The sequence below is a fragment of the Lepisosteus platostomus genome, chromosome 14 (assembly GCF_059453375.1).
Source record: "Lepisosteus platostomus isolate fLepPlt1 chromosome 14, fLepPlt1.hap1, whole genome shotgun sequence".
Taxonomy (NCBI): Eukaryota; Metazoa; Chordata; class Actinopteri; order Semionotiformes; family Lepisosteidae; genus Lepisosteus; species Lepisosteus platostomus.
In genome coordinates this window covers 6,631,174-6,658,396 of record NC_142624.1, presented here as the reverse complement: position 1 = coordinate 6,658,396, position 27,223 = coordinate 6,631,174, and the positions used below count along the sequence as shown (strand labels likewise).

At 41.2% G+C, this 27,223-nt stretch overlaps 1 protein-coding gene across 7 annotated transcripts; it reads left to right on the top strand.

Moving 5' to 3' along the window:
* Nucleotides 1-125: 125 nt before the first annotated feature.
* On the top strand, nucleotides 126-27,123 carry dnajb2 (DnaJ heat shock protein family (Hsp40) member B2). 7 transcript variants are annotated; one of them, XM_088606737.1, is made up of 12 exons: nucleotides 129-498; nucleotides 7,538-7,645; nucleotides 8,207-8,316; nucleotides 12,429-12,482; nucleotides 13,237-13,350; nucleotides 14,275-14,337; nucleotides 15,426-15,515; nucleotides 16,066-16,189; nucleotides 18,379-18,449; nucleotides 20,111-20,341; nucleotides 24,592-24,644; nucleotides 26,898-27,123. In XM_088606737.1, exons 2-11 carry the CDS (start codon nucleotides 7,581-7,583, stop codon nucleotides 24,618-24,620), a joined length of 951 nt encoding a protein of 316 aa, XP_088462863.1. In that variant the 5' UTR covers nucleotides 129-498; nucleotides 7,538-7,580; the 3' UTR covers nucleotides 24,621-24,644; nucleotides 26,898-27,123. The 7 variants fall into 7 exon arrangements, with proteins under 7 accessions (XP_088462860.1, XP_088462859.1, XP_088462865.1 ...); XM_088606739.1 differs by lacking the exon at nucleotides 24,592-24,644 and having other exon boundaries at nucleotides 127-498; XM_088606738.1 differs by lacking the exons at nucleotides 24,592-24,644; nucleotides 26,898-27,123 and adding an exon at nucleotides 21,188-23,814 and having other exon boundaries at nucleotides 127-498.
* The last annotated feature ends 100 nt before the right edge of the window (nucleotides 27,124-27,223 follow it).

Here is a 27,223-nt window from a genome sequence, read left to right as displayed (position 1 = left end):
TCTTCTAAATTATCATAACATATTACGGCAAGGCGGGCCTGCAGGCCATCCAACCAATCAACGCCAACAAAAAATGAATATTAAATAAAGGGGAGGGATTATTCCGAACTAAATGGGTGGTGCTAATGACGTTCCAAAACAAACAAAATGCCTGGTATGTTCTGGACGTTCTATTTTTTTCTGGAGGCTTCTGCTCAGCTGATTATGACGTTACAGAGTTACAGTTCTAGGGTGGCTTGACTGATCTAGCACATTGCTATTATAATAAGAGCAGAAGTGTCTTTATTAAAATTGCGTATCTGGGTGGTACATAAAAACGAGCAAAGCAGTCCGGTACACTTCGAAATAACAGCAGGTTCGTCGACAACGTCACCGGGGAAAACGCGTTTTAATTGGATCCCCGGGAACCGTTTGGAAGCGCATTCCAGTCTCTCCAAAATACTTCATTCCCATTTAAAGGAAGGATCGTGGAACTGTATCTCTGCGCCTTTCCAAAAGGTAAGATGTCGGCGTGTTTTATTTTGTGGTCTGATCAGCGTGTGTAATTTCTTTCCCAAAGAACGTTCTTTATGTTGCGTTCATGGCGTGTCATGTCGAGCACAAAAAATAATTTTTTAATCCTTACATCAATCATAAAGACTAGGCTACGTGCGTTCGTTACCCAGATCTGCGTTGTGTGCTTTTTAACGCGCACCCTCTGACTGGAAGTCGTTGTCCAGGGATGAAATTGGTGTGTGCGGAGAATCTGCAGCTGTTGAGAAGCCTGTGTGAGCACGGCATTCTCTTGAAATAACACACACTAGAGCTGTAGTTCCTAGACAGCTCACGCCCAGCCTGTAGCCATGGAATCAGGGGCATGTGGGAGGGCACCAGAAATTCACGGGGGGATTTTGGGGGTGCAGTCAGGACACGATCATTCACTGATTGCTGAACATGCTGCGTAAACTGAAGTTTGTCGTTTCGTCTGACTGCCTGTGCGCGGAATTGCATGATTTGATATCAGTATTATAGAACAGCAATTTACATACAAAATGACTAATCCTTGGGATTGTGATTTCTATGTATTGATTTTACGTGCCTCAAATTGTTCCTATTGAATGGGTATCGGATGTCATGTGAAGAATTTAAATGTGAACATTTGTAATGATTATACTGTGGTCAAGTGTTTCTTAGCATTGCTCAAGATTTTGTTTCGCCGATAAGGAGTTTTTCTTTGCCATATGCTTTCCAAACGCATGAAAACAACACACGCGTGTATTATGTTTTAATGTAAATCTTTGTGTTCCGTCACATTAGACTCTCCTTGACGTTTTGTGTACAGTAATTGGGATTTTGCTTAGGAATTAATGGATACTTAATAAAAGATACTTTTGTAGCTAAAAGGGCTCTGATTTTGTAAGTTACAGTATGAGCTGTGCTTGTTGGAAAGACCCTGATACCACTCGTGAATCATGGCAATATGTCATTAATTTGGTTTGGAACATTTGACAAGAACTGATATGTAGGCTGTTGCTCAGGAAGGAAGTGAGTTGCGACAACTACATGAAAGTGCATTTAAAACCAAGAACCGCAGGCACTTCTTTACACAAAGGGTGGTGGGAGCGTGGAACAAGCAGCACAGCCATGTTGTTGAAGCCAATACCTTGGTTTGTTTCAGGAAACAGCTGGATAAGATCCTCAGATCAATTAGCCACTGACTACCAAATTGGCTGGATAGGGCAAACCTGGGTGCCTGTTCTTCTGCCAAGGCATGCTGTGTTATGTTAGATGGGCTGGATGGCCTCCTACCATTTGTAACCCTTGGTCAAATTGTATGTTTCAGTGAATCTCTATGTGAAAAGAAGTTGACACAACCTCTACATGGTACGAAATGAAACCAAAAATCTTTCTGTAAGTTATATGGCAAAATGACTATTCATTTGCTGATTTTAACAACATTTTAAAAAAAATGTGGCATGTCAAAATGGTTAGGCATCCTTCCAGTTCATTCATTGCTACTTTTTAAGTTGTGTTTTTCAAAGGCCCCAAAAACTTGACTGACTTGTTTGGACGAATACTCTGACCCTTCCAACCTGTAACTGTTGTTCTGCCTACGTTCAGCCCCTATGGATTCCTCTAAGCAGTTGTCTGAGAGCTTGAAAATAGGCATAATTCACTCTTGCAAAGCAGGGGAGGGCTGTGAAAAGGTCTCTAAAAGTCAAGGCAGCATCTGGAAGACCCCAAAAATCTTTGATTAGAACTCCTCAAAAACACAGATCACTAAAAAGGACCTGCAGGAAGGTTTAGCTGACAGTTATAACTAACAGAGAAATGATCCACAGGTCCACAGTGTAGCACTGCTTGCTCAAAAATGAACTGCACGGGAGTTTTGTCAGAACAAAACCTTCTCTACAACCTCATCACACAAATCAACATCTTTCACCTGATCACTTTATTGACCATATACAATTTCTGGCATACCCCATACCCCAACTTGCTCTCCATGAGACACACAGACACACAGACAGGTTGAGAAGCTTGGGGTCAGAGCGCAGGGTCAGCCATTTATACGGCGCCCCTGGAGCAGCTGGGGTTAAGGGCCTTGCTCAGGGGGCCCAACGGAGTAGGATTCCTCTGCTGGCCGCGGGATACGAACCAGCAACCTTCCAGCCACAAGCGCAGATCCTTAATACATCTAAAGTATGCAAAACAAAACCTCCATAAGCTGGAAACGTTTTGGAACAAAGTACTGTGGACTGATTAAAAGAAAATTGAACTTTTGGCCCACAACCACAGAAGATCCATGTGGAGAAAACCAGGTGAAGCATTTGAAGAAAAGAACACCTTGCCAACTGTTAAGCACGGGGGTGGATCTGTTATGCTTAGGGGTTGTGTGGCAGCCAGTGGCACAGGAAATATTGTGTGGGCAAAAGAAAGAATGGATTCAACTGAAGTTCAACTAATCTTAGAAGCTGTCTGGCCGCGAGTCAGTGAAGAAATTGAAGCTGAAAACAGGATGGATGTTTCAAGAAGACAATGATACAAAACAAACCTCGAAAACAATCTTGCAGTACGTACAGGAGTGAAAGATTAAGGGTTTGGAATGGAATGACCTTCACAGTCCCCCGACTTAAAATTATTGAAATTTTTTGGGGAGATCTCAGACATGCAGGGCATGCAAGAAGACCTAAAAATACTTCTGTGCTGGAAGAGTGGGGGGAAAAAATCCAGATGCTTGGATAGAAAGGCTATGGGAATCGTTTGTGATTTTTATTAAAGGATATTTACTAAGTACTGACATTTAGGGTGGCCAAACCTTTGCACCTGCTACATTCAGTGTTTTATTATTTTGAAAATAATAGACCTACGAAACATAAAACTCTACAAAACCTAATAAACCCACAAAACTAAGTAAATACTGTATGTGCATTAAAATTTGCAGGAAGATGGCATGTTTAAGTTTGCACCACACAGAGGATGTGTCGACTTCTTTCCACTTCAAATTCAGCGAAACATACAATTTGACCAGGGTTGCTCAAACTTTTACACAAAACTGTTCCTTTTCCCAGACTCTTTCTCCTTTTCACCTACCAGAAGGACATAGTTTAAAATAAAAAAAAAGATTATTTTCATCTGTCCTTCCTACTCTCCTCATTTAAATCTCACCAGTAGTCCTTAGGCTTTGTGAAGTAAGAGGTAGTAATACATACCAATGCAACAAAATGGCACAGATGTGAAACGGGGGGGAAGGAAAATATTGAAATTGCCACTTCCAAGCAGATCATGCAGTGATCTTTCACAATACTAATTGAATCGGCCAGATAATCTCATTTACATTTTCACTTTCAGTGAAATTATCATCTAAGTGTTTAGGTGTGTATAGAGTTTTCATGACTATGGGTACATACAGTGACTAATGTAAGTAATAACAGTGGTTTAGTTGGTTTCATATAGTCTAGACAACAGTGTACGGTGTACTATTAAATTTTTACTTAGCATTTTTTCAACCAAACCCTTCCATCCATTTTCTGACTGCTTTATCCAATACAGGGTCATAGGGAAAATGGAGCCCATCCTGGCATGCAGTGGGTGCAAGGTGGGATACACCCTGGATGAAATGCTAATCCATCACAGGGCTCACACACACACCCACCCACCCACCAGGGCTAGTTTCCCTAGATGCCAATTAATCCTCCAGTATTCCTTTCTGTGGGAGAGAAAACTGGAGCACATAGCGAAAGCCCATATGAACATGGGGAGAACATACACCCCAGATAACAGAATTGAACCCAGGACTCCAGAGCTGTGGGGTAGCAATGCTATCCACTGCTCCACTATGCTGCCCATTCGTTCAGTAAAATTTGTCAGGGGTGCAGCAAGAATCTACACTCTTTCCATCTCCTTTATTGAGACGTGCAACTGATAGACTATCTTTTATACAGATCCCAAACTGGAATTGCTGATCGTTTTAGGACTGAGCTGTATGGCAACAAATCCTGCACCTTTTGGATGTGCTGCTCTGCCATACCTATATGCAGAACTATTCATGATGTGAGATGTGTTCTTCCCAGCGCCTGACAGGAGAGTCAGCACTGACTGGAGGAGCAGAGCGTCTCCCATTGACATCACTGCAAACCTGCAATCCAGGAGAATGCAGGAGTAGCTGGTCTCTGGAAAGCTAAGAAACTCCATGCCAACCAATTATCAAACCTATGATAGTTTTGTATTGTCACAATTTCCCATTTTATTTCTAATATCTGTAATCTAACAAGAAATATCTATAGGCCTGCTAACCATTTTGTATTGAGCAACTATAGCTTACTGAAATCACTGCATAGAGAAAGAAAAGTTTGCTATTAGCTTTTAGTATAACCCATTTGTACTTAATCAAACATTATACTGGACTACATTTCCTAGCCAACTCAACAAATAACTTCAACCACACATATACTACATATTGTATCAATGTTATACCTTTGTATAATACCTATTTATCTCTGGGCTTTTGTATGCAGCTTCCTTGAGTGCTAAACACAGCATACTTTGACCTTGAGAATGGCTGACAAGTTTTCTATTGTGACAGTTAAAATAATCAAATGATGCCATTTATTTTAAAAGAATTTGTTTCTTTTTGAATCATGTGACAATAATCTATTTGCGGCATTTCTGCACCCATCTTGGCGGGACTGGGACACGCAGAATTTTTACGTTTTAGCACAGGAATGCAATCTCACACTTCAAGTAGTCTTCAATACAGGTCGGTAATGCAGTGATTAAAATTACATTGTGAAATTCAGCAGGTTCTGTTTTGGATAGAAACTTTTAACGGTAACAATATGAATCAGAATCTCTTACTTACCTTGAGTGAAATAATCTTCAAAGTGTTTAGGTGCCAATGGATATGTTATGCCTATGGACAAAGCAACAAATGCTACTAATGAAAAGAATAACTGGCTTTTTCCTAGAAATGGCTGAATGAGAGCCTTGGATTATTTAGCTCTAATTAGCCAATGGGCTCGATGGGCCTCCTGTCATTCATAATGGCTCTTTTGTTCTTATTTTGAACTTTCTTTTCACCTATGACAACTGCACAATTTTTGTTGCATTTGGTATTCTGTAACTCAGCTGGAAGACCTTAATGTAACATTTAATGCACATCCTGTAATTCTTTAGTTTTCTTTACAGAACCTACACCTGCCGTACCTGTTGAAATTGCTTTCAGTGGGCTGTGGTGAAAAAAAGCATGGCGCCTTGTCTGTGGGAGAAATCTGAACACTAGAGTGTTCTAGAGTACTAGAGTGGGGAAACGATGACCTATTGAATCTTCACACGCCTTGTGCGATTGGCTTTTCTGTTATCATTCCAAGCACCGTACAAAGTTCAAGGTAGTGAGTTAAAGTGAAAATAAAAGGTTGGTTAGCAGACCTATTTCTTGTTTTTCATGCAATGTGTTTGCTTCTTAATTTTATTCTGCAAAATATTAATTGGAAGATGCACTTGAACCTGTATCATACCTATGATTTATAGGCCATTGCTGCTAGGAGTACGTCTACCATTACTGACCAGATCTCTGCGTTTAAAGTTTTATCTGTGCCTGTGAAGCTCTTTGTAAGTAAAGATACATTTTTTTTACATCCCTTGTCATTATTTCTGCTTCAATGAACCTAATTTAATGGTTTCTGTCAGCCTGGGAATTGCTGTAAGAATTTTTCACGTTTGAGTGTAAGGATTGATTTTGCTTAAAGCAGTAAGCCACAAATTCTAAGCACTCGATTGTTGCATCAAATGAAACAGTCCTGTATTATTTTCCAAATACGGGTATAGTCAAAGAAACCTTATATTGAATATGATTTATATTGCTTGTTTGTGGAAAGAGCTCAAAGGAGAATGACCAGACTGCTTTATGGTCTGACGAGGATGTTAAATGCGGCCAGATTTATTTAAAGACGTGCCGTGTAATGTCATGTTAATATAGTAGCAGTGGATTCCCCTGGCTCTGTATCAGAAGGTGGTGGACAGTGTCCGTTTGAGGACTGCTGCCTTCATTACGACTAAGGCCTGACTTGAGTAACAGGGCTCAGTGGCACTAAGTGTGTGCTAGGAATCCCTGGTGGAAGAATACGAGGATCCTGTGCAGATGCAGGAGTGGGTAGTTGACAAGGCAGGCGAACAATCCAATGGGATAGAGTTCGTGGTCCAAAGGAACAGGGTGTTTCAGTAGCCAGGAAGAGCGATAGAAGCGAACAATCCGAAGCAAGAGGCAAGGTCGTGGTCAAAAGGGGTAAGGTACAGTAAGTCGTAATCCAGAGAGAACACAGGAGGCAACCAGTCCGAGACGAGAGTCGAGGTCCAAAGACGAAAAGGCAGAAGGGGAGTCCAGAATCCAGAATAAACGAGGTACGGGAAAAAAGCCAGGTAGAGCTCTCAAGAAGTAGACTTAATAACGAGCAGCAGGAATCAGGTTAGGATGGTGTAAATAGCGTGGCGTGCCGCACGGTAGAGGTGTGATGCTGCTGGTGCTGATTAGATCGTTTAAGAGTTGGTCTCTGCTGGCTGGCGGTCGTGACAGAAAGTGACATCACCGTCCTTAAAAACCTACCATAGACAGTGGAGAATTCTCCCACTGCAGAGGATCTGGCCTTTTGTACAGGGTGTACAGGGGTTCGGAGCCCATGAGTGACTGTGATTGGATCCCAGGTGGGGCACCTCACAGCTGCACCTCTGACCAGCACCCTATTAAATCCCGTACAGACATCGAGCAACCAGCGTAAGGTGGGACACGCCCTGGATGTGGCGGCAGTCCATCACAAGGCACACACACAACTCACACTAGGGTCAGGACCTGGAGAAAACCCGGACGAACATGGGGAGAACATAGACAGCACCCCAGGAATTGAACTTAGATCCCCAGCTCTGCAAGGCAGCAATGATAACCACTGCACTACTGTGCTCTCCCCTTGTAATAATGCGCAGTTAAAAAGAATATCACGCATCTTTCACACATTCGTGTTTTGCTAGGCTGTTCTTTGCCTAAATACTTCTTTTTTTTTTCTAACAGGCAGGAGGAGAAGGCGAGTGATTCTGAATCCGTGAGGGAAGAGATGGTGGATTATTATAATGTTTTGGGAGTTGCACGTGATGCCTCTCAAGAAGATATTAAAAAGGCGTAAGTACAGCTATCTGGCTGCATTGTTTTTTTGCCGTTTCTGATGTTTGACACCAGCCAAAACTTGAAATATTATATCGCTGCAGCGGTTTTTGTCCTTTAGGATAAAAGCTTGTACTTTCCACTTTCAGGAACTGAAATATTTAAACTCTGAGAAATTCAAATCGTCCTGTTAGCTTGCTCAGGCACAGCAGTCTGCCAATAGAATTGAAGAATCATAACAAGGTAGCACTCCCCCTATAAATGAACACAAAACGTATTTAAAATCTTACTGAACTGTGCCACTGTAAAAGTCCAGTTTACCACTGTGCCACCTCATTGTCATTAATCCCTAATACAGCTGCTGACACAGTCAAAAGGTAAAATCCCCAATCCTTTGTGGCATACTAAATTTCTGACCTCTGACTGATTATCGTATTATCATTGGGTGCTATGGTGACAACCGCATCCCCACGCAGCTATCTTGCATTCTGGAAATATTTGGCTAAGTATAAACCAGTGAAGTGTGTTCTGTCTGAGTTCACAGTGGCTGCTCCTGTGTTTGTTTTGCTTTATTTTTAGGTACCGAAAGCTGGCTTTGCGGTGGCACCCTGACAAGAACCCAGACAACAAGGAACAGGCAGAACAGAAATTCAAAGAGATAGCAGAAGCCTATGAAGTTCTGTCAGACAGTAGGTATTCCTGTGTTCCGGGTCTTAACAAACGTGTAGATGGCTTAAGAACCAACAGCTCCCTTAGGAAAATGCTCAACACTGGATTTTCCTATTTAATGTCATACTTGTATCTGACTTCAGAATGAACAAGTTAGTATTCGGTCTCAAAAAGTGAAATCACTCCTTGAGCTGTTTTTATACAGTTTCTCTTCTTGAGATAGGAGGTGTGATGTCACAGTCCTTGAGTTTGTTTTCTTCGGTTTTCGCCTATCTTCCAAAGGCACGTGTGTTCAGTTCAGGGGAAAAAGTGACCTGGAAGATAATTTTCCACACTCAGAAAAATATAGGAAAATATTTCCACTCCCATGGCTCTTTAATGCTTATTAATCTTTCAGATGTTTTGTAAAGTCCTTTGTGCCATAAATGTGTTCTCTTGCAAGTATGGCGTACTCTGTCAGTGACTGGTGTAGCACTGGTAGAGAATGGTAGAAAATGTGAAACCAGTTAGCAATGAATTAAGTCTAGTAGTTGAAGAGAATAACCAAAAATAACAGGTGGATCTAAGTTAGAGCTAGTGATAGCTGTTTATGGAGTGCAGGGGCACTATGAAAATATTTAAGTTATGTGGGATGCCTTTACAGCTTCTGGATACCTGGTAAGTACTTTCTTCTTGCAATCAGCACAATAGTTTATTGCTGAAAGCATGTTAATATTGGAAAGTGAGTACTAGATAATCCCCTCAGTGAAAACCATACAGTATGCAGCTATTAACTGACACAGAAATACTGAAATATAAATTAGTAGCCTGGTGCTAGTACAAAAACACTTTCTGAATCACACATGGATATACTTAACATATGTATATATATTTATATATAACACATGGATATTACCTGGATTTATTTGCAATGACAAATTAAAAACAAATATAATCTGTTTAAAACTGATATGATTGTGTTTGCTATTCCTTAATTTTTATTCACCCTAAATCTTGGCAGACTCTTTCTGCATTTTGGTAGCACAGTGTAATTTGGTATTTATATATACTGTAGTTTTACTGCTTTTTGTTGACGTTGAATAAGTGTGATACATATTTTTAACTGCATTGGTTTTCTACCATAAAGCACTTGCCAGAATGTGTGTGCCACATAAGTGTATGTCTATATTTGTCTATTTCTGCTTTTTGTACAGAAATAAATTCCCTTAAAATAAAACTCCAATCATTAAGATACCGATTTCTCATTCATGTAATGTCATGTTGGACTGACGTCCTCAAGTCCAAATGAATAAGACACCGGCCTCCTAAGATGGCAATTGTGAACTTGAGTCCCATCTATGGGGATGGTATCATATTCCTTAAAGTCTGTGGGAGTCTGGAACAAGCTTCCCCGCCTATACAATTTTGATATCCTTTATCAACTTTAACTTTAACTTTATCAACTTAGCACTGCATAGATTAGATAGCCTGCAAGTGAGTGAGGAGCTTTTTTGCTCTTCTTCCATGCTATCTCAAAATGATAGATTACTTGGTAAAGTTAAACGAAAATTACCACATAAGAAGCAGTTGCCTGCTCATTGATTCATGTGTGACTGTGCAGATACAGTAAAATACACCCACTGCAATCTGTGAAAGGACTGTAATGCACCTCAGGTTCCAGAGTTGATCTGGATCAAACAGTTTTAAGGTTTGATACTGAATCCGTTTGTCTAGAATTGTTAGATCCAGGTTATTTTGTATTCACAATGAATGTAAAATAGACTTGTTATTTGTGGATATTATCTATAAATGACCTAATATAGGCACTGTAGATCTCGCTGATGTGCATCATGGGAAAGAGCAGTGCAAAAGTTCTCCTGAACATTCATTTTTCTGCTGAAGAGCTTCTCCCATATTCGTTTTGTGGGTTCAGACCTTTAAGGGGTAGAGCTAACATGATTTTAATAGCAATTACAGGAAAAATGTCAGAAACAAATCCACCTTCTTTGCTTAGAATTAATTGAGCTTACAGATTGTGTGACCTGGACTCTGGAATTTTCTCCCAAAGAATGAATGTCCTCCAAAAAGAATAACCATCACAAATGGATCTCTTACGGAGCCCTTTGAAGTCCTGACAGAAGTCATACAAGGATGTGTCTTTGCTTTGACTCTATTTTCTGAGTGCCTTGCTTTTATTTTGATCGTGTACAAGCTCCCTGCTGGAGTGCAGCTGACTGAATGGAAGGTAAATTATTATATCTGCACATCTCAAGGCCCAAAATAAAACCACTGTGACATCAGTCATCAAAATCTAGTGCTCTGATGATGCCACAGTACTGTACGTGCCCTGACCGAAATGGATCTCAGTTGTGAGCAAGTTTACTGACATAGCATGAGGTGGGGTTAATATTCATAAGACAAATGCCCTGATGCCATTGAGTTGCATTTATGATGATTGCCTGGAAAATGTAGAGCACCCTGGATGGCATACAGGAGGCACCTACAGTAAAAGAACTGGGGTATTATTGCCCCAAAACTGTGGGCAGATTTGACAAATTGAGTGAGAGGACAGACAGACTAGCATCCCCCAAACAGACACTACAAGCACTGAACCTGTGATCAGCCACCTCAATTCTGTAGCGCTGGTCATGTCCCATGTCACCCCAGGCTTCTAAATCCTTGTCCCACAGCTTATCCAAGGCCATTATTCCAGAGGACAGAAGAAGCGTTTCAAAGATTTAATAAGAACAAACATGGGGAAATGCACCACCAGTATCGGCTGTTGAGAAAATTGACAGACACCAGATAGAGGGACAATGTCTGAGAAGGAGCCAGTCACTTTGAGACTTCTAGACGTCAGAACAAGGAAGCAATGTGAGAGTACTGAGCAGGTCTCGCTATGACTGGATTTCACGGCACATAACGAGATGTCCCAGGTCAACACCTGCTCATTGTGTGGATCCAGGCTTGATCGCATCCGTCGCCTTTAGGTTTGTGGAAAACTGCCATCCTCAAGCTTGAGGAAAAGCCATTGAGTGACTTACTATCCAGTCCAATTTGTTAGCCTCATTATAACGTAGTGGTGGCTGGCTGAGCCTCTTATTGAAAGTTTCAGATTGTGAAATCTGGGGAATCTATAAATCTAAGTGAATGGTTCATTTTCTCTGTGATTGTGTAGTCACATGCATTATGTTTCTTACAACACAATCTACCTGTTAGAAATGATTGGGTATATATAACTGACCTAATAAAACTTTAAAATGGATGGCATGGTGGTGTAGTGGTTGGCATTTCTGCCCTGCTGTGCTGGGGCCCTGGGTTCAATTCCAGACCTGGGGTGCTGTCTGTGTGGAGTTTGTATGTTTTCTCCTTGATCACGTGGGTCTACTCCTGCTGTCCAAAGAGATGCTGTGCTAGTAAGTCCGTTGGCTTCTGAGACAACTGGCCCTGGTGAGAGTGTCTGCCCTGTGATGGAGGGGCGTCCTGTCCAGGGTGTAGCCTGCCTGCCTTGCGTCTGTTGCTTGCTGTGGCCCTGCAAACCTGATTTGGAAGAAGCGGTTAGAAAATGGATGGATAATTCAAGATAATTAAGCTGCAAACTTAACATTGTGCCTTCGTTAAGCCTTCCGATCCCCAAACCAGTCAACGTGCAGCCTATAGGTATTTCAGTTGTGTGGTTTGGGCAGAGTAGTGTGCATTGAGAGTTAATGCGCTAACAGCATGTGAATCGGGGCCAGTGTTTATATATAAACATTGTGGATTTGATGCTTTGCCTCCATGCGTTTCTTTATATATTTTTTTTCTTTTCTTTAATCGTGTCCAGCATGTGTCTGTTGTAACCTGAAATGTAATATGTTGCAAATGTACAGTGAAGTCAGGAAAATAAATCATGATGTCCCAATGCATTTTAAGCCCATCTTTCTATGTTTCTCTGTTTATATTCATGCAACAGCATAATTCGTTAGGACCCAGCTTGAGACATTTCAAGTGGTTTCGGTGAAAGAAATTGTCTTGCGGACTAGATGATAGTGGGAATGTTGATTTTACTAGTGTATGCGTTTAAATGTTTAGCCATGTACTTGTACACCAATAAGCAATCGGGTTTTCACCAAAAAAAATCTTGAATCTGTTCTGACGGTTCTTTTTTGTTCAGGAACCAAGCGGGAGGCTTATGATGCATATGGAAAGGATGGATTGTCTGGTGCAGGTACGAAAAATAGCTAACCCACTTCCGTACAAACTCTGATCTGCAGTGTTTCCTGCTTTTTTACTTTAGGGATACTGAAGCTGACAAGGTTTCGTTGTAAAATTGTAGGGCTGGATAGAAGATGCTATGTGTCATACTGCTTGCATCAAAGTTCATAAAACACCTCAAGGAAAGCCAACTAGATGTGGCTCTGAATTAATGAAACACAGAATGTAAAGCAACATAATTATGCAGCTATTTGAGATTTAATTTCAAGTTTATTCGCATACACTTAAGCTCCCATGCTCCTTCTCTTGAAAGCTCAATAGAGACGTACAAAGAAAATTAAATAGAGATATTGTGATTTTCTTGAACTAAAACAAGATTAACTTTTGCTGTTAGTTTCCCTCATTACCACATGGCGTTGCTTTTGACTTTTAAATGGGCGCTGCTTACAGAGATGTTGCAGGATTGTTTTGGAGATCAAAAGAGACGGTAGAGCCTGCTTCTAATACGAAAAGTGACCTTTTTTTTTAAACAACCGGATTCACCAGATTATTTTGTACACAGTAGGACAATTGTAAGAAAAGGGAGAGGACCAGACGTTTTCCTGTGCGGGGGTACAAAGCAGTTTGAAATTGGAGTTTGCTACTGTTTTTGTTCAGGAGAAATAGGGCAGCCTGTTTGTTGTGATCCTGTGAGGCAGGATGGGGGGATTCTTGTGCTCTGGTCTGAGTTTAACGGCGCACTGTCTCTCTTCTTCCATTCTTTCCAGGGTCTCGAGGACCCGACACGGCAGACTTCCCGGGATTCACCTTCACATTCCGCAGCCCCGACGAGGTCTTCAGGGAGTTTTTCGGCGGCCAAGATCCATTTGCAAGTTTCTTCGGTGAGTTAATTGGTCAATAAGAAGGTAGGTTTCCTCTGCTTGGGGAAATGCCTGCCTTCTCGTCCCCTTAAGTCAAGTATTCCAGAATAAAGCTGCTTTCTCTGCTTCTGATTTCCGTGTCGTGGTTTCAGCGTATTGCAGTGTTAAGTGATGTTCTCGATCTGTTTTTTTTTTCCCAGCCAGTTATTTATTCCTACAATTACTGATACATGAGCATTCTTTTTGCTTCGTAATGTGATGTTGCAGAGTGATTCATTTTATGTCAGTTGATCATGTATTTATTTTTGATGCAACATTCAACAGAATGAAAAAGCGAAAAGAAAACTCCAAAGCTAAATGAATGTTGAGTCATAACATAATCACCCTTTTGAATCGATACGTGGTGGAAGTGTCTTTGGCACAGTTATAGATACATGCCAAATACATTCTGGAGCACTATGGCTGCCGTCGCATCATCCAGGTGGATGCTGTACATTGGTGGTGGTGGAGGGGAGTCCCCATTACCTGTAAAGCGCTTTGAGTGGAGTGTCCAGAAAAGCGCTATATAAGTGTAAGCAATTATAATTAATTATAATTATGCCTTTTAGATGAGACCTTATCAACTTTGCACACTGCAACGGTGCAGTGTTCACTCCTTCTTTGTGTATGTGCTTATGACAGAGGAGTCTGTCAACGAGGTACAGGTAGCACTGGAAAACACACAAATCGCACACTTTTCGCTGACTGGTTGCTAGCTAGTTCCCGAGGGTGCACACTCGAGGATTGGCTGGTGACTGCCGTTATTAGCCATTTGTTAATTGGAGGCACAGATACATACAGAAGCATACATGGTAATTGTCTGTTCGTTTGAGTGTTGCTCTTGTGTGAATGGAGAGCGCGCTCACTTTGAATGATTCTTACTGTTTGTTTTGTCTGTTGTTCGAGACGTCCGGGTTGTGCCAGCCTATGGTGGCTTCGAAGGGCCAAACCTAACCCCCCGTTCTAAAGGTATATTTATAGTGTAAAGGGAAGAACCACATGCATGTGTATTGGGGGGAAATTCCATTTTCCTTTTCTATTTTGAAAAGAGTACAAGAGAAGTGATAAAATGTTATTTTGGATATACCTGTTTTTCTCTTTCTTTTGTGAACAGACTGAATGAATTATGGAATTGTGAACTGTTTTGTATGTAAAAAAATAATGGTTCATTCCAGGGGGGAGGGGCTTACACACAATATAAGCTGCTCCTCAGCCTAGGGAGTTATTGTTGGTTGGTTGGTGGGTAATTGGGTGTGTTGGAGATAGAGTTCTAACTGGTTTTGTGGTGATTTCTTTCTGTTCTGGATTTAAGAACTGTTTTTTTTATCAACTTTTGTTCCCCATTTTTCTTATTGGGAAGAGGAGCACTGTAAATAAATTGCAGTTGATATATCTGAGTGCTTTGCGGTGGTGCCATCGTCATTTCAGAAGATAGACCTACGTTGAGCATTGGTCAGGCCATTTTGTGACATTGCTCAATCTCTGTTCAGCTGGTTGGGGATCATGTACAAAGTTGCCATTGGCCTCATGGTAGAATCCCTAATGAGTTTCCTCCTTGTGCACTGCTCAGTTTTGCCAGGGACAGCCTAATATAGGCATTATGTGTATGATTCAATCCACCTTTCACTTTTTAATAATCACCTGCACTGCTTTCAGTGGGTTGTGTTGGAACTTCCTTGGTCTTCATGGTTGACTGTTTGCTTGACGGATTCCCAAATCATGTGAAACACTGTCACTGCCCACGGTTCCCAGGATAGGGATTTTTTCAATGCCGTTAATCGTGATAATGTAATCGAGGTTTTGGACGTGCATAGTCCTAGAAGTAAAATGAGAGGGAAAATGTGTTTTGCTGATCTTTTAAGGACCTAAAAAAATTCTAATTTAATTCTCCCACCATCACTTCCCTGACTTTACAGTGGCTGATTCTTTGGTCTGTTCCCCTGGGCGTTGTCACCATGTTTGTGAAGTGCCTGTTAATCACATGTCCTAGCTTTGACCTCATGGGCCTCAGATTCGGTCGAGGCATTCTGTCATTGTGTCCTCTGCCTTCCTCCTAGACGATTTCAGCCCCTTCTCCAGGATTCATGGAAGTCCTGGCAGCTCCCGGCTTGGACCAAGCCGATTCTTTTCCTTCCCTTCCACAGGAGGTAAGGTATGGCGTTGGCACCAGTACAAGTCATTTCAGTTTCGCATCTGCTGTTCCGTTAGAGATTTGAAGCTGCTGCCTCATGCCTGATTGTGTTAATGCACTTGCAGTTTCAATGCTGCACCTTTGAATATAAAATATTAACCTGTGGAGTAATCTTAATGGTGAAAGCTCAGTATTTAAAGATAGCAACGTTCTCAAGGAGTATATTTGTAATGATTAACATGTCGTACAAGATGCCCACTGACATTACATGTAAGGTTTTTCTCTCTCGTTTTACCTTGTAGAAACACCTCAATCGCTTGTTTTTAATATTATAGAGTCTAACTGGTGGAAAAACAGACTATTTCTTTACTTCTTCATTTCCTTGGATTCAGTCTCCATTAGCAGTAATGACATCTGAGAGTTTAGACCTGCGAATGTATCTTGTATTATTGTCTGAAAGCCCAGCACAAGATTTGGAAGGAAAAACAAAAGGAGCTAAACTTAGATATGTACCAAGGTCTTATTTTTTTTTTCCACTCCTTCAACACGAGCACCTTTCTTTGCAGTGAACTTCACTTCCTTCTCATCCTCTGTGGGGGGCATGGATGGTATGGGCAGTGCAATGGGTGGTTTCCGGTCTGTGTCTACGTCAACCAGGATAGTCAATGGGAAACAGACCACCACAAAAAAGTAAGGCTTCTTTCTGCTGCTCTCTAATGAGGATGCATCCAGAGATTTTGACTAACAAACAGATAAGTTCATGCTTTCTTTCTGCGATTGATATCGGTAAGAAAACAAGACCCACCGTTTTGTGTCTTTGTTCTGAAAATCCGTGCACAGTGCATTCCATACTTATTAAATGAAACAAGTAATGTTGTTCATTCTTGGTATCCCCCAGCGAATGTCCTTCTACAGCTTCTGTTTGAGCACTAGTTTTAATCTCTAATAAATCCACACAGCAGCTCAATATTATGGTTCAGTTACCACTTGTACAGTAGGTGTAGACTGATATAAATGTAGAGAACTGATGAAAGGTTACTATATCAGATCCTACCTGCACACTTTGACTCTTCAGCCTCATACTATATCCCTTTACTACTATATGGTGGATGGAAAGGTACAATTTACCCCCAAACCATCCATGGGTGTTTATCTAATCTTTATATTTTATTTGCACAAGCTCTAACAGCACAGTCATTTTGGCAGCTGCAACTGCATTTTCAGTTTGAGCTGGCTGTCTGTGAAGGTGCAAAATAGCGAGACTTGGTATATAATGTGAGACTTCCGTCCTCCATCCAGTTCGATTTGGGCAACTGGACGCAAAGAGCTTTGAGGATATCCCAAGTTCTGTGATAAGATGATCTCCTTTCTGTTTGTCTGGGATGTCTTGTTTTTGCAAGCAGTCTTCAGTCTGAATAGGGTAGTATGCAAGGTTAGAATTAAGAGGAGGCTGTTTGGTCGGTCTTGTTCCTTTGTAATTTAGTAGCTAAGTGAATCTTAAATTTTATGCAGCTGATTTGTGACTGTTTTGACTGGGGGATTTTATTAGGATAACAATCGTTACCCATTAGATCAGAGAGCTCAATGTGAGGAACAACTGAATTACATGAGCCTAAAATATTAAAGAGAAAACCCGATCATAATAACAGCTTGATTTGTAAGCGAATTTTATATATTCACAATCAAACACCCCCTATTTTTAGTGAATACCCGTGAATGTCACTTAAAAACTATGTGTTGATCTGTGGTTTCTTTTGTCACATCACAGTGATGTGGTAGAATAATGAACAAGGCAGCAAATAAAAAAAAAAACCAAATACATACTGTATTTACAGTTACTAATAGTGACACACATTCACAATGATTGCTACTATTTTCACAAGAATTGTGAGGATCTGGGTTCAGCCTTTTCCAGTATCGGGGAAACAAATCTCAAGCCTGCAAATGAAGCACCATAAGGAACACCTTAAAGGCAATGGGTTCATCTACTCAAGACAAAGTGTGTGTATCTCCCTAAACAGATGTTGACAGATGTTAAATGAGGTGAATGAATCTAGGGAAGAAAGTGGAGGTATGTCTATGTGGTTATAGGAGACAAACAGATCTCAGAGGAGGCAGGATTATTCACCCGTGTTACTTAATGTAAGTGGGGCGTTAGATTCCTCAGAAATCTCCCACTGGGTGTCAGAACGTAACTTTTTGGTTAGCCCAGTTAAGAGACCTGACACTAGCAAACTTACACCAAACCTAAAAGGAATTAATGGGACTCTAGTGCAGCTTTAAATATCCCCTTTGAAGCCCAAAAATAGAATGGCTACTAGCTCCACTGTTTTTCACAGGAGGAGCAAGAGGATTCTAAGGACGTTTTGCAACTATAAGCGCCACAGAACTACCTCTTTTCAACTCTTTAGAAGCCCAACATATACTCATAATAATCCGATATGCTAGCTGTTCCTGTAATGACATGAGCAGTGTATGCTGTTTGAACTGTAAAACTGTATAATTGCTTTGGGACTAGGACTTTCTTAGGGCTGCAACTGATACATGTCTTCCTGTCAAGTACACTCATTCAAGAGAAGCACTGATGTCCAGCTTTGTTCTGAAGAAGCTGTCACTACATTCCCATGAGGTTGCGTGCTGTTTGTTGTACTCTCCTACTCTCTTATAATAACCAAAGTGAGTTGGTGGGTGACATGATAAATGTTAATGACTTAGAGTACAGATTTATTATACTGTACATTTTCAAACCACCTTGCTAGCGGATTGATTTCCAACGCTAACGAGTAAATACAGAAGCTTCAGTGTTAAGGTGTGATACATGTCGGTTAAGACTTGACTGAATTTGTGCTCAGCTTGTTTTTTCCCCTCTTGATTATTAGGATCCGAGAGAATGGCCAAGAAAGAGTTGAGATTGAGGAGGACGGGGTGCTGAAAACTGTTTTAATCAATGGCAAGTATCCTTTTTTTGCCTTTGTTGGGAATATTAAAATCAGGTTCCCTGATTTCAGCAACAGTATTTTATACCTTATCAGATTACAATGTGAAATCTGCCTGAACTCCTTTTTTAAACAAACCTCCATGGGCATGATTGCATTCCAGAATATGAAAACTCAAATCTAAAAGGAAAAAGTTAAATTTAAAATTTAGGGGTGGAGCAGTAGCACTGTGGCCAAGGATCTGCACCTGTGGCTGGAAGGTTGCTGGTTCGAAACCCAGGGCTGGCAGAGGAATCCTACTCTGTTGGTCCCCTTGAGCAAGGCCCTTAACCCAAACTGGTCCAGGGGTGCCGTATAAATGGTTGACCCTGCAGTCTGACCCCAAGCTTCTCTCCCTGTCTGTGTGTCTCATGGAGAGCAAGCTGGGGTATGCGAAAAAAGCCAAATTCCTAATGCAAGAAATTATGTATGGCTAATAAAGTGATCTTATCTTATCAAATGCAAAGGGAAGCAATTGGATATTGCATTCCCTACTCTGTAGCGTGAAATATGCACAGGTGAAATATCTGCATCTGTGACCAGGATTCCTCAAGACACAGTGCAGACTGGCTCAGAGCCCCTGGGGTAGGGTAGGGATTAGCCAGACAGATCTCTTTCAGCTCCCAGGGAAGTAGCGATCCCTGTGAGTTCCTGGGTGATATCAGGCAGGCATGCGTCTCTCCTTCAGTCCACGCTGACTCTCTGGGGCATTGCTGCAGAGCCAAGAAAAGAACAGCTCCATGTGTGGGTAGGTCTGCACACCCTCGTCCCACCATGCTGGTACAGGCATCATCACTGTGAGCCAAGATGTCAAGATACCGACAGATGATGAATCTTTGGTGGTTATATAATCAACTGATAATAATGGTAAATTCTGACTGATTCAAAATGTGTGGAATGCATCTGAAAGGACCAGGTTTTAGTCAACATTGCCAGTTTATTTACAATGATCAAATATCACCAAGTCACTCTCAGCCATTTTGTGTCACAGTCACAGAAATGTTAGAACATTAGAATATTTAAAAGCAAAAGGAAGCCATCAGGCCCAAATAGCTAGCAAGCAGCTAGTAGATAATAGATATTTGGATCTGATTTTCAGCTGTGCATAGCCAAAATTAGAAGGAGTGAAGCAGTGTACCTCTGGGATCCTTTAATATGCTTATTTAAAAGGGAAGGTGTCAAGAGACTAATAATAATCCTTGCACTTATATAGCACTTTTCTGGTCACTCTACTCAAAGCACTTTACAGTTAATGGTGGACTTCCCTATAGTGTATAGTGCCCCACCTGGATGATGTGATGGCAGCCAAACTGCACCAGTACGCTCACCACACACCAGCTATGAGTGGGGAGGAGAGCAGAGTGATGAAGCCAGGTCAGAGATGGGGATTATTAGGAAGTAATGATTGGTTAAGGCCAGGGGGAAATTTGGCCAGGACTCTTTTCGAGAAACTCCCTGGGATTTTGAATGACCAGGACATTGGTCCAGCAGCTTTCCCAGGAGGTCTCCCGTCCAGGTACTGGCCAGGCTCACACCTGCCGAGCCTCAGTGGGCTGCCCATTTGTGAGTGGCAGGGTGATGTAGCTTCACACAGATATACACTTACTGACGAAGTTCCCCCGATCGGTCCCTGCAGGTGTTGAGGATGAGATGGCCCTGGCCCTGGAGCTCAGCCGGCGCGAGCAGCAGACTCCTCCACAGCAGTCTCTCCTGGATCAGAGCGGGCTCCGCCATGGGACTCCAACTCAGAGGTCCTTCAGCTCCGACCCGTTTTTCAGCTACCGGGACAGCACCGACGAAGAAGACGAAGACTTGCAGATGGCCCTGGCCTATAGCCTCTCAGAGATGGATGGGAAGCACAGAGCAGGTGTGCACACAGCAGGGCAGGGGGGCAGGAAGGAAGTGGGAAGGGGTGGAGAAAAGGCAGGGCCTATCAGGGGGAGCCAGAGGGGCGGGGCCACTGAGGAGCCGAGAGGAGGGGCAGAGAGGACTACTCCCTCCGGCAGGAGGCGGGAGGTGGAGAGTCAGGGCGGAGCCAAGGCCGGGGAGAGCAGAACTCCCAGGATCCCACGCCAGGAAGGCAGCTCACAGGGCCCACAAGAAGAGGAGAAGGGGACGGCAGCAGAAACCAATGACAAAAAGAAACGATTTAAGTGTTTAGTGTGTTGAGACAAAGACGAGACGTGCCTTGGTCAAACATAGACCTGGGCAAGCTAACTAACGCTCGTCTTTAAAGGGATGTCTTGACGTCAGGTGCGTTAGTCCTGTCCTGGAGCATGTGCAGTGCTGTGGCAGATGGTTTCTGAAACAGGAAGTGCTGTGATGAGTTTCTCTTTTATTAAGGGTTGTTTTTTCATGCATATATTTTGCAGATTAGTTATATTATATAGAGGTTAGTGCCATATAACACTAGACATAATGTGGTTTTCTACTTGTTTTGACTTGACGTTAAGCCCACACCGCAAGTACATGAAAACATGCATATACTGTACGTATGGTGTACAAAGTTTATGAATCAGTTTTGACAGTTTTACCCCTGAATAATGTGAATTCACAAAATACTATGCATTTGTAATAAGGTTGTTCTGAGGGTTTTTTAAGGTTTTCTTGGTGCCAAGACATATGATGCTCCTTACAGGATACCTCGTTAGTTGGAGAGAGAAAGATTAGTGCAATTGGGTTCATCATTTTTTTTCTTCACCCTGTCTTTCAGGTCATATAGAGCGATGACTTTACTGTAGTTTGCCTCTCGGGTTGCCACAGGGATTAATGACATCATCACACAGTGGCTTCAGAATAAACTCATTCATAGCTCAGTTATTGTTGGTTGTATGGATCATTTCCCAGCTGTTTGGTTTTATATATGAAAACCTATTAGACCACTTCTGTGAGTTGATAAAAAAACATGATTTATGAAAATCCTATGCACATAAATGACTTATGTTAGTTTTTCATGTGTTGTTTTTAATATTAATTTAATATTAGTATTTTTACACTTTATCGGTTAAAATTTGAATTTAAGAATGCTCTGATTTGAAATATTGAAAGCATTGACATGCATTCAAGCTTTCAATGAAGAAATTCAGTTTCCTTGGGGGAATTCAGAACAAAGCAAAAACATTGCACTTGCTAATTAATTAAGGATACTAAGGCACTTTCACCCTGCTTATAAACATGGCCCAATAGTTCTCTGAAGGAACTGCTTTTGTTTTAAATGAGCAAAATGCGTGCTATTTGTTCAAGGTTGTTTTTTGGTGGGGGAAACAAATGAGAATTTAAAGTCTGTATTTAAATAGCAAAGTCGAGGAAATTTAAATTTGCACTCATTGTGTATTGAAAAACATGGTGAAAGACTGAAAATTGTGTAGAAGGACAAGCTTGTAGCTAGAAAAAACCTTCTCTTGCTCCAACACAGGCTGGGAGCCTACACCCATGACTTCAGCTCAATTACAAGTAGATAATGTCTAAAGGTTTTAGGCAATAAGGTGTCTGGTGCCAAAACTGTATTATGATAACTCGTAATGCTTCTGGCAATTTAATTTCACCTAAGCGTTTGTCCAATTAATCCCTGTCAGCATGCGAGGAGGTGAAACATGTTAAACTGCTACCTAACAGTTTTTTGTATATTAGTCAGAGGAAGAGCTCTAATGCATAAGTTACTCAGTGTCCTATTTTTAAAATACATTCAGAGAGCTGACTGAGTTCATTTCTCTTCACCAAATGATAGGTAGGCTGTCACTGAAAAGCACTTTACTCTGGATACAGAGTTTTTTCCTGCCTTCTTCAGCTTACTGGGGATGTGATATGCTGTAACCCAACAGTTACTTGCATTTACTCATACTTACAGTTGAATTTGTGACAATCAATTGCACATTACTGGTTATGCAGCTAAAAAGGAGAATGTTATACATTTTATAGTTAAGTCTTACTATATGAAGGATGTTTTTTTCCCCCACAATCATCACAAGAGCAGATTCCTTGTGTTCTGCTCCTAGCCTTTGAAGTGGCTTCATTGTGTGTTCACCTCTTTGTTAGTGAGAAAACTTTCTCTGAGCTTTGTGTGTTTTTGGGAATCTGAACAGTTCGAACAGCAAGCGTTTTCTCCGACAGGCATGTTCATTCGAATTGCTCGAAAGACCTGTCCCCGTTTTGTCTGTAGATGGCTACTTAGAAAAGAAAAAAAATGAACTCATTTAAGAGTTTTTTTTTTCATTGTAGAATAAAATAAGGCTACTAATGGCTACTTTGGTGGAAACTGAAGAGTAAAAAAAAATTCAGAAGCAGCAATTCAGCTGGACTGTCCTTCAGGTCCAGTGTGTTAAATTAATTTACATGAGAATGGTAAATATCTGTTCATTTGCTGAAGAAAGCAAAAAAAAACAATATTGAAATGATCAATAACTTATTTTTCCTCAGAGGTGTAAAATTGTATATGTGCATAATGAAGAACAGAGCAAAAGCCTGATGATTCCTTGTTTTATCATCAGCTGAGGGAGTCATGAGAGAAGAATATCTTGACAGTTTACCTTAGTCATTTAGTACCAGAATGTGGAATGTATCGGCTGCCAAAGTGCTGTGGTGCCTGAATGTCTCATCAAGTTCTGGTTAATGGAAACTAATTACTGAACTTATTATGGGACAGTTCGACAGATTGGAGTGTAAAGCTGGTGGTCTGTGGCACAACAGTTTCTATTTGAGAAACGAAGACCCTCAGTTTCTACTTCCCAGTCAGCCTTACTTTGCAGTGTGGAACAAAAAATTTGGACCTTTTGGACTGATGGCACAAGTTTGTGTTGGGAGACTGAGTTCCCTGGTCTTTGTGGAGAAACACCTTGCTCTCTGTGGGTATTGCCTTCATTAGATGCGCTTGTTCTTGAAATCGGCCGCAGCGCTGAACAATCTGAGAGAGTGGAAAGCGAGCGACGTTGTTGTGGACCAGCGTGTTTTGGTTTCAGTCGCGCAAATGTCAGCCATATTGATTTCAGAAACAGTCGGAAGTACGTGCATGAGGGGAATGAAACGGAAACCTCTGATCTTTTCACCTTTGATGTCTTAATGAATACTTGAATATTCCGAGTCCTAGCACCGCATCTGCACTGATGACAGCTGAAGCACTGTATTGTTAATCGTGAGTGCTGAACACTGCCGGTATTCTTGCAATCTAATCTACAGTATAAGCAAGGAAATTCAGAGGAGGAGATGTTGGAAATGCTTTTCCTCAAAAGCTTGTGACTTAAATGTAAAACGCGTTTCTTTGCATTTTCTGATGTTAATTGTAAAATGGGATTTGTAATCGCTGTTGTAACGCACCTCTTACAATAAAGAATACGTGGCAACTAAGATGGAGTACGCAGAATGTTGTGGAATACAAATCGTCCAGCGCTGTACCTCAGGCAACGTAAGATGGATGACTTGTTCAGGACTAACAGGTGAATTTTGAACAGTATATGCATGCATGGGAACACAACTTTTACTCATCGTCTCCCGATTGACTTTCATCCACATGAGTCACTGGTCATTTCAACTCCATTGCTTCATATGTGTCTGTGCAGTAATAAAGGAACAGTGGGGAGGATGACATGGTCCCTGGCAGACGCATTTTCTTTTCTTTTATCATATTCGAATGGTAAAGCCAGAAGAGTTTGAAGTAGTAGGACCAATCTGGAAAGGGAGTCAGTGATCATCGTGTCCACTGCAGTTATCAATGTAATATGATCTAGTTATTGCCATGACCTGTATTGGCTTAGAGTGCTTAGTTTCATGTGTCCATACGCTCATAATTATCCACGTTCGCTGTCGTAACCTGAGGGCTTACATGCGCTGTCAGGGTTGTGTTTTGTATTTGAGCAGCCTGTGAGGATTGTCAAAGAGCTGTTACGGATAGCATCAATTGGTCAGAGAGGAAGAGCCTGCTTGCTACAGAGCTGTTCGGATCAGATCTTTCATTTTAAGATTTACCGCGTCTCCCTCTGATTCCTTTTTTTTCCCATGCTTCCACATTGCTTCGCCTTGTTTCAGTGACGGCTCAAGTTTAACTGAGCGAATCGCGGTAAACTCGTGTCAAGCCGCATCCTGCTGGTTTTTTGTTATCTGTCTCACTTTTCCTCCTTCTTTCAGACCCTGACTTCCATGCCTACACTGATTGACAGTCCACACAGCTTTCCACTGAGGTAAAATAAGAATTTAGCCTAAGCAGGTTGTTGCATGAATCATTTGTAGCAATTTTGTAGTCATTCTTACTCTCTGTAGTTCCCCAGAGATGTCCTCCAGAAACAAAATTTGGAAGTGGGAGTGAAAAGTAGACGGAAATGATTCACTATTGGGGGAGTCTGACAATTACAAGATGACAATCAAAACTCACAGCTATTGACAAACCAGTCCAGGTGTTTGTAGGTAATTTCCACTCAGCATTTTAAAATGAACTCGGGGGGTGGAGAAGGAATTCAGTTGTGTTGCTTGAGAAAAAAAGTACTTGTCTAAAATGAAATTAAAAGTAGTTTTTCTAAAAAAAAAACACTCGAGTAAAAGTTGAAATGAGTTTATGTAAAATAACAATTTTGTGATTAATTACTTGTTTAAAGCTATCTCTACCTAGCCGAATCATCCCTAGACAACAGGGATAGTACAGTGAGGCATTATTTATGAGCAAAACACATTTTCTCATGTCTCGGCGGCAAGATAAATACAGGCTTGGACAAAGCACAGTGGCATAAAAGTAAAATATTATTTTCTCCTAAAACGTGCTTGAACGAGGATTAATATATCCTAAAATTGCTTTTCATCAGCAAAGTACCAACCCAGAAAAAAAACTTGAGTAGTGTAAACCAGGATTTCAAAAGTGACTCTTTTATTCTTCACAGCAATTACAAAAGGTGAGAACAAGCAGTGAAGAGTACTTTTATCCTTGAGAAAAGGCCTTTTTTTATTCTGAACAGTTTTTCTGTTCATCATTTGCGAATAATGATCACAAACGGATATTAAGCCAAGTGTACCCTCACTTGCAGTCATTTTCTTTTTTGGGCCCAGGTGGCAAATTGATTTAACTAAGCAGGTCAGCTAAGGATTTAGTATTTAGGAATGCTGTTTTTATTACTTTTGTTATTAGTCATTCTTAAGCACCATATCCTCAAGACATACAAGACTTTAGTGTTCCCACAAAAGAGAAAACAAGGTTTTAGCTCCAAATTGCCTCACCCAGTTGTCCATGAAACACAGGCTGTATATGTAAACACGGAGTGTACTTGCAACATTCGAACACCTGAATGTCACTTGCCCACCATGGATGTCGCCTAGATTGCTTTTCACTTTTGCTTTTTGTGTTATCACCTCTGGGACCGTTGGCATCTTTTAATTTTGAGTGCAGTGATTGTTTTGCACACTGCGTCTTTGATGAAAGACCTGTACACAGACCTGGGATGGAAGTTTTGCAGACCTCTCAGCTGGATGGGTTAGAGCACGGAGCTGCTCTGTGTCCAGTTATTGGTGGCTCTGTATGGCCCTGACCCGAGCTAGCTGGGTTCGTTGACTACGCTCTGAATGGGTGATGGGCACAGAAGTGTGAAAAACACGGTGGTCCATTATGTCCTGTACAAAGCACGGAGTGGTAGATGTCTACACACACAATATAAATGAGCTCTTGGCCAGCCCTAGGTGGCTAAACAAGCCAGTTTAAAAATGTTTGAACTAGCACAGCAGCATATTAAAAGCAGCATTTGGGTTGGGTCGGATGTTGATGCAGTCTCCGAGTTGTGGTCTGCATAACTCTTTCACCTGGCAAATATACACAGGCCATTCACACCTTTACCTTTACCATTGTTCCCCCAAATTCTCATCTTGATCTTACTTTTTACCACCATTCTGTCACTGGTTCACAAAACCACAATAATACTATGAGACGCTTACTGTATTTTAATCACGAATGATTGGATGTGTTGAAAAATTGCGTAGCTTTTATGAAATCTTAGCTATGGCAAATCCATTGTATTCTTGGCTATTGCAGCAAGAATATAATGAAAAATTGTGGAGGATGATTACAAGAACACAAGAAAGGAAACATAAGGATGTAAGAACATTTCCAAATGACAAACAGAAAAATGCCCATCTAGCCCCTTTGGTAGTTAGTAGATAATAGATTCAAGGATCTCAACCAGTTGTTTCTTAAAAGAAGTCAGCGTATCAGCACAGCACAGGGTGTTCCATGGGTGGAATTTGTTCCATGCCCCCACAACCCTTTACGTAAAGATGTGCTTCTTATTGTCAGTTGCCCTTCTCAGATGCACTTCCGGATTGTTATTACAAGTCCTCTGGCTTGGTATTGTAAAACAAAACTGTGGTGACGTGGAATTTCCGTGCTAAAGCTTCATAAGGTGTTCTCACGGTCACTTTGTCTTTGCCTGTGTGTCTGTATGTTTTTGTTCCTGCAGGTGTGGCTTGAGGGTAACCAAGTGTTCTGATGACACTTTGACCAGAAGACTGCACACAACGGAGTTTTCAAAGTTTTATTTGAAAAAAAATGTGTAACCTGCTGTTTGTACTGTGCGTTTGTGTGTATATAGAGGGAAAAAAAAGACTGGATTTATATAGTGCTTTTTCTGTTACATGTATAATATTTCATCTCAGATTCCAACAAATAAAGCATTTTATAAAGAATCTCTCAAGATTGATTGTAATTACAAAAGTACTCATTTTGATACATTTTAACCCAAAGTCCGAGATGGCATTGATGGCAACAGAGGCAAAATATTTTATT

Coding starts and splice junctions, on each gene's coding strand:
- dnajb2 (XM_088606733.1), top strand. CDS start 7,581: ATGGTGGATTATTATAATGTTTTGGGAGTTGCACGTGATGCCTCTCAA. Junction 7,646..8,206: donor CAAGAAGATATTAAAAAGGC/GTAAGTACAGCT, acceptor CTTTATTTTTAG/GTACCGAAAGCTGGCTTTGC. Junction 15,516..16,065: donor TTCCTTCCCTTCCACAGGAG/GTAAGGTATGGC, acceptor CTTTCTTTGCAG/TGAACTTCACTTCCTTCTCA.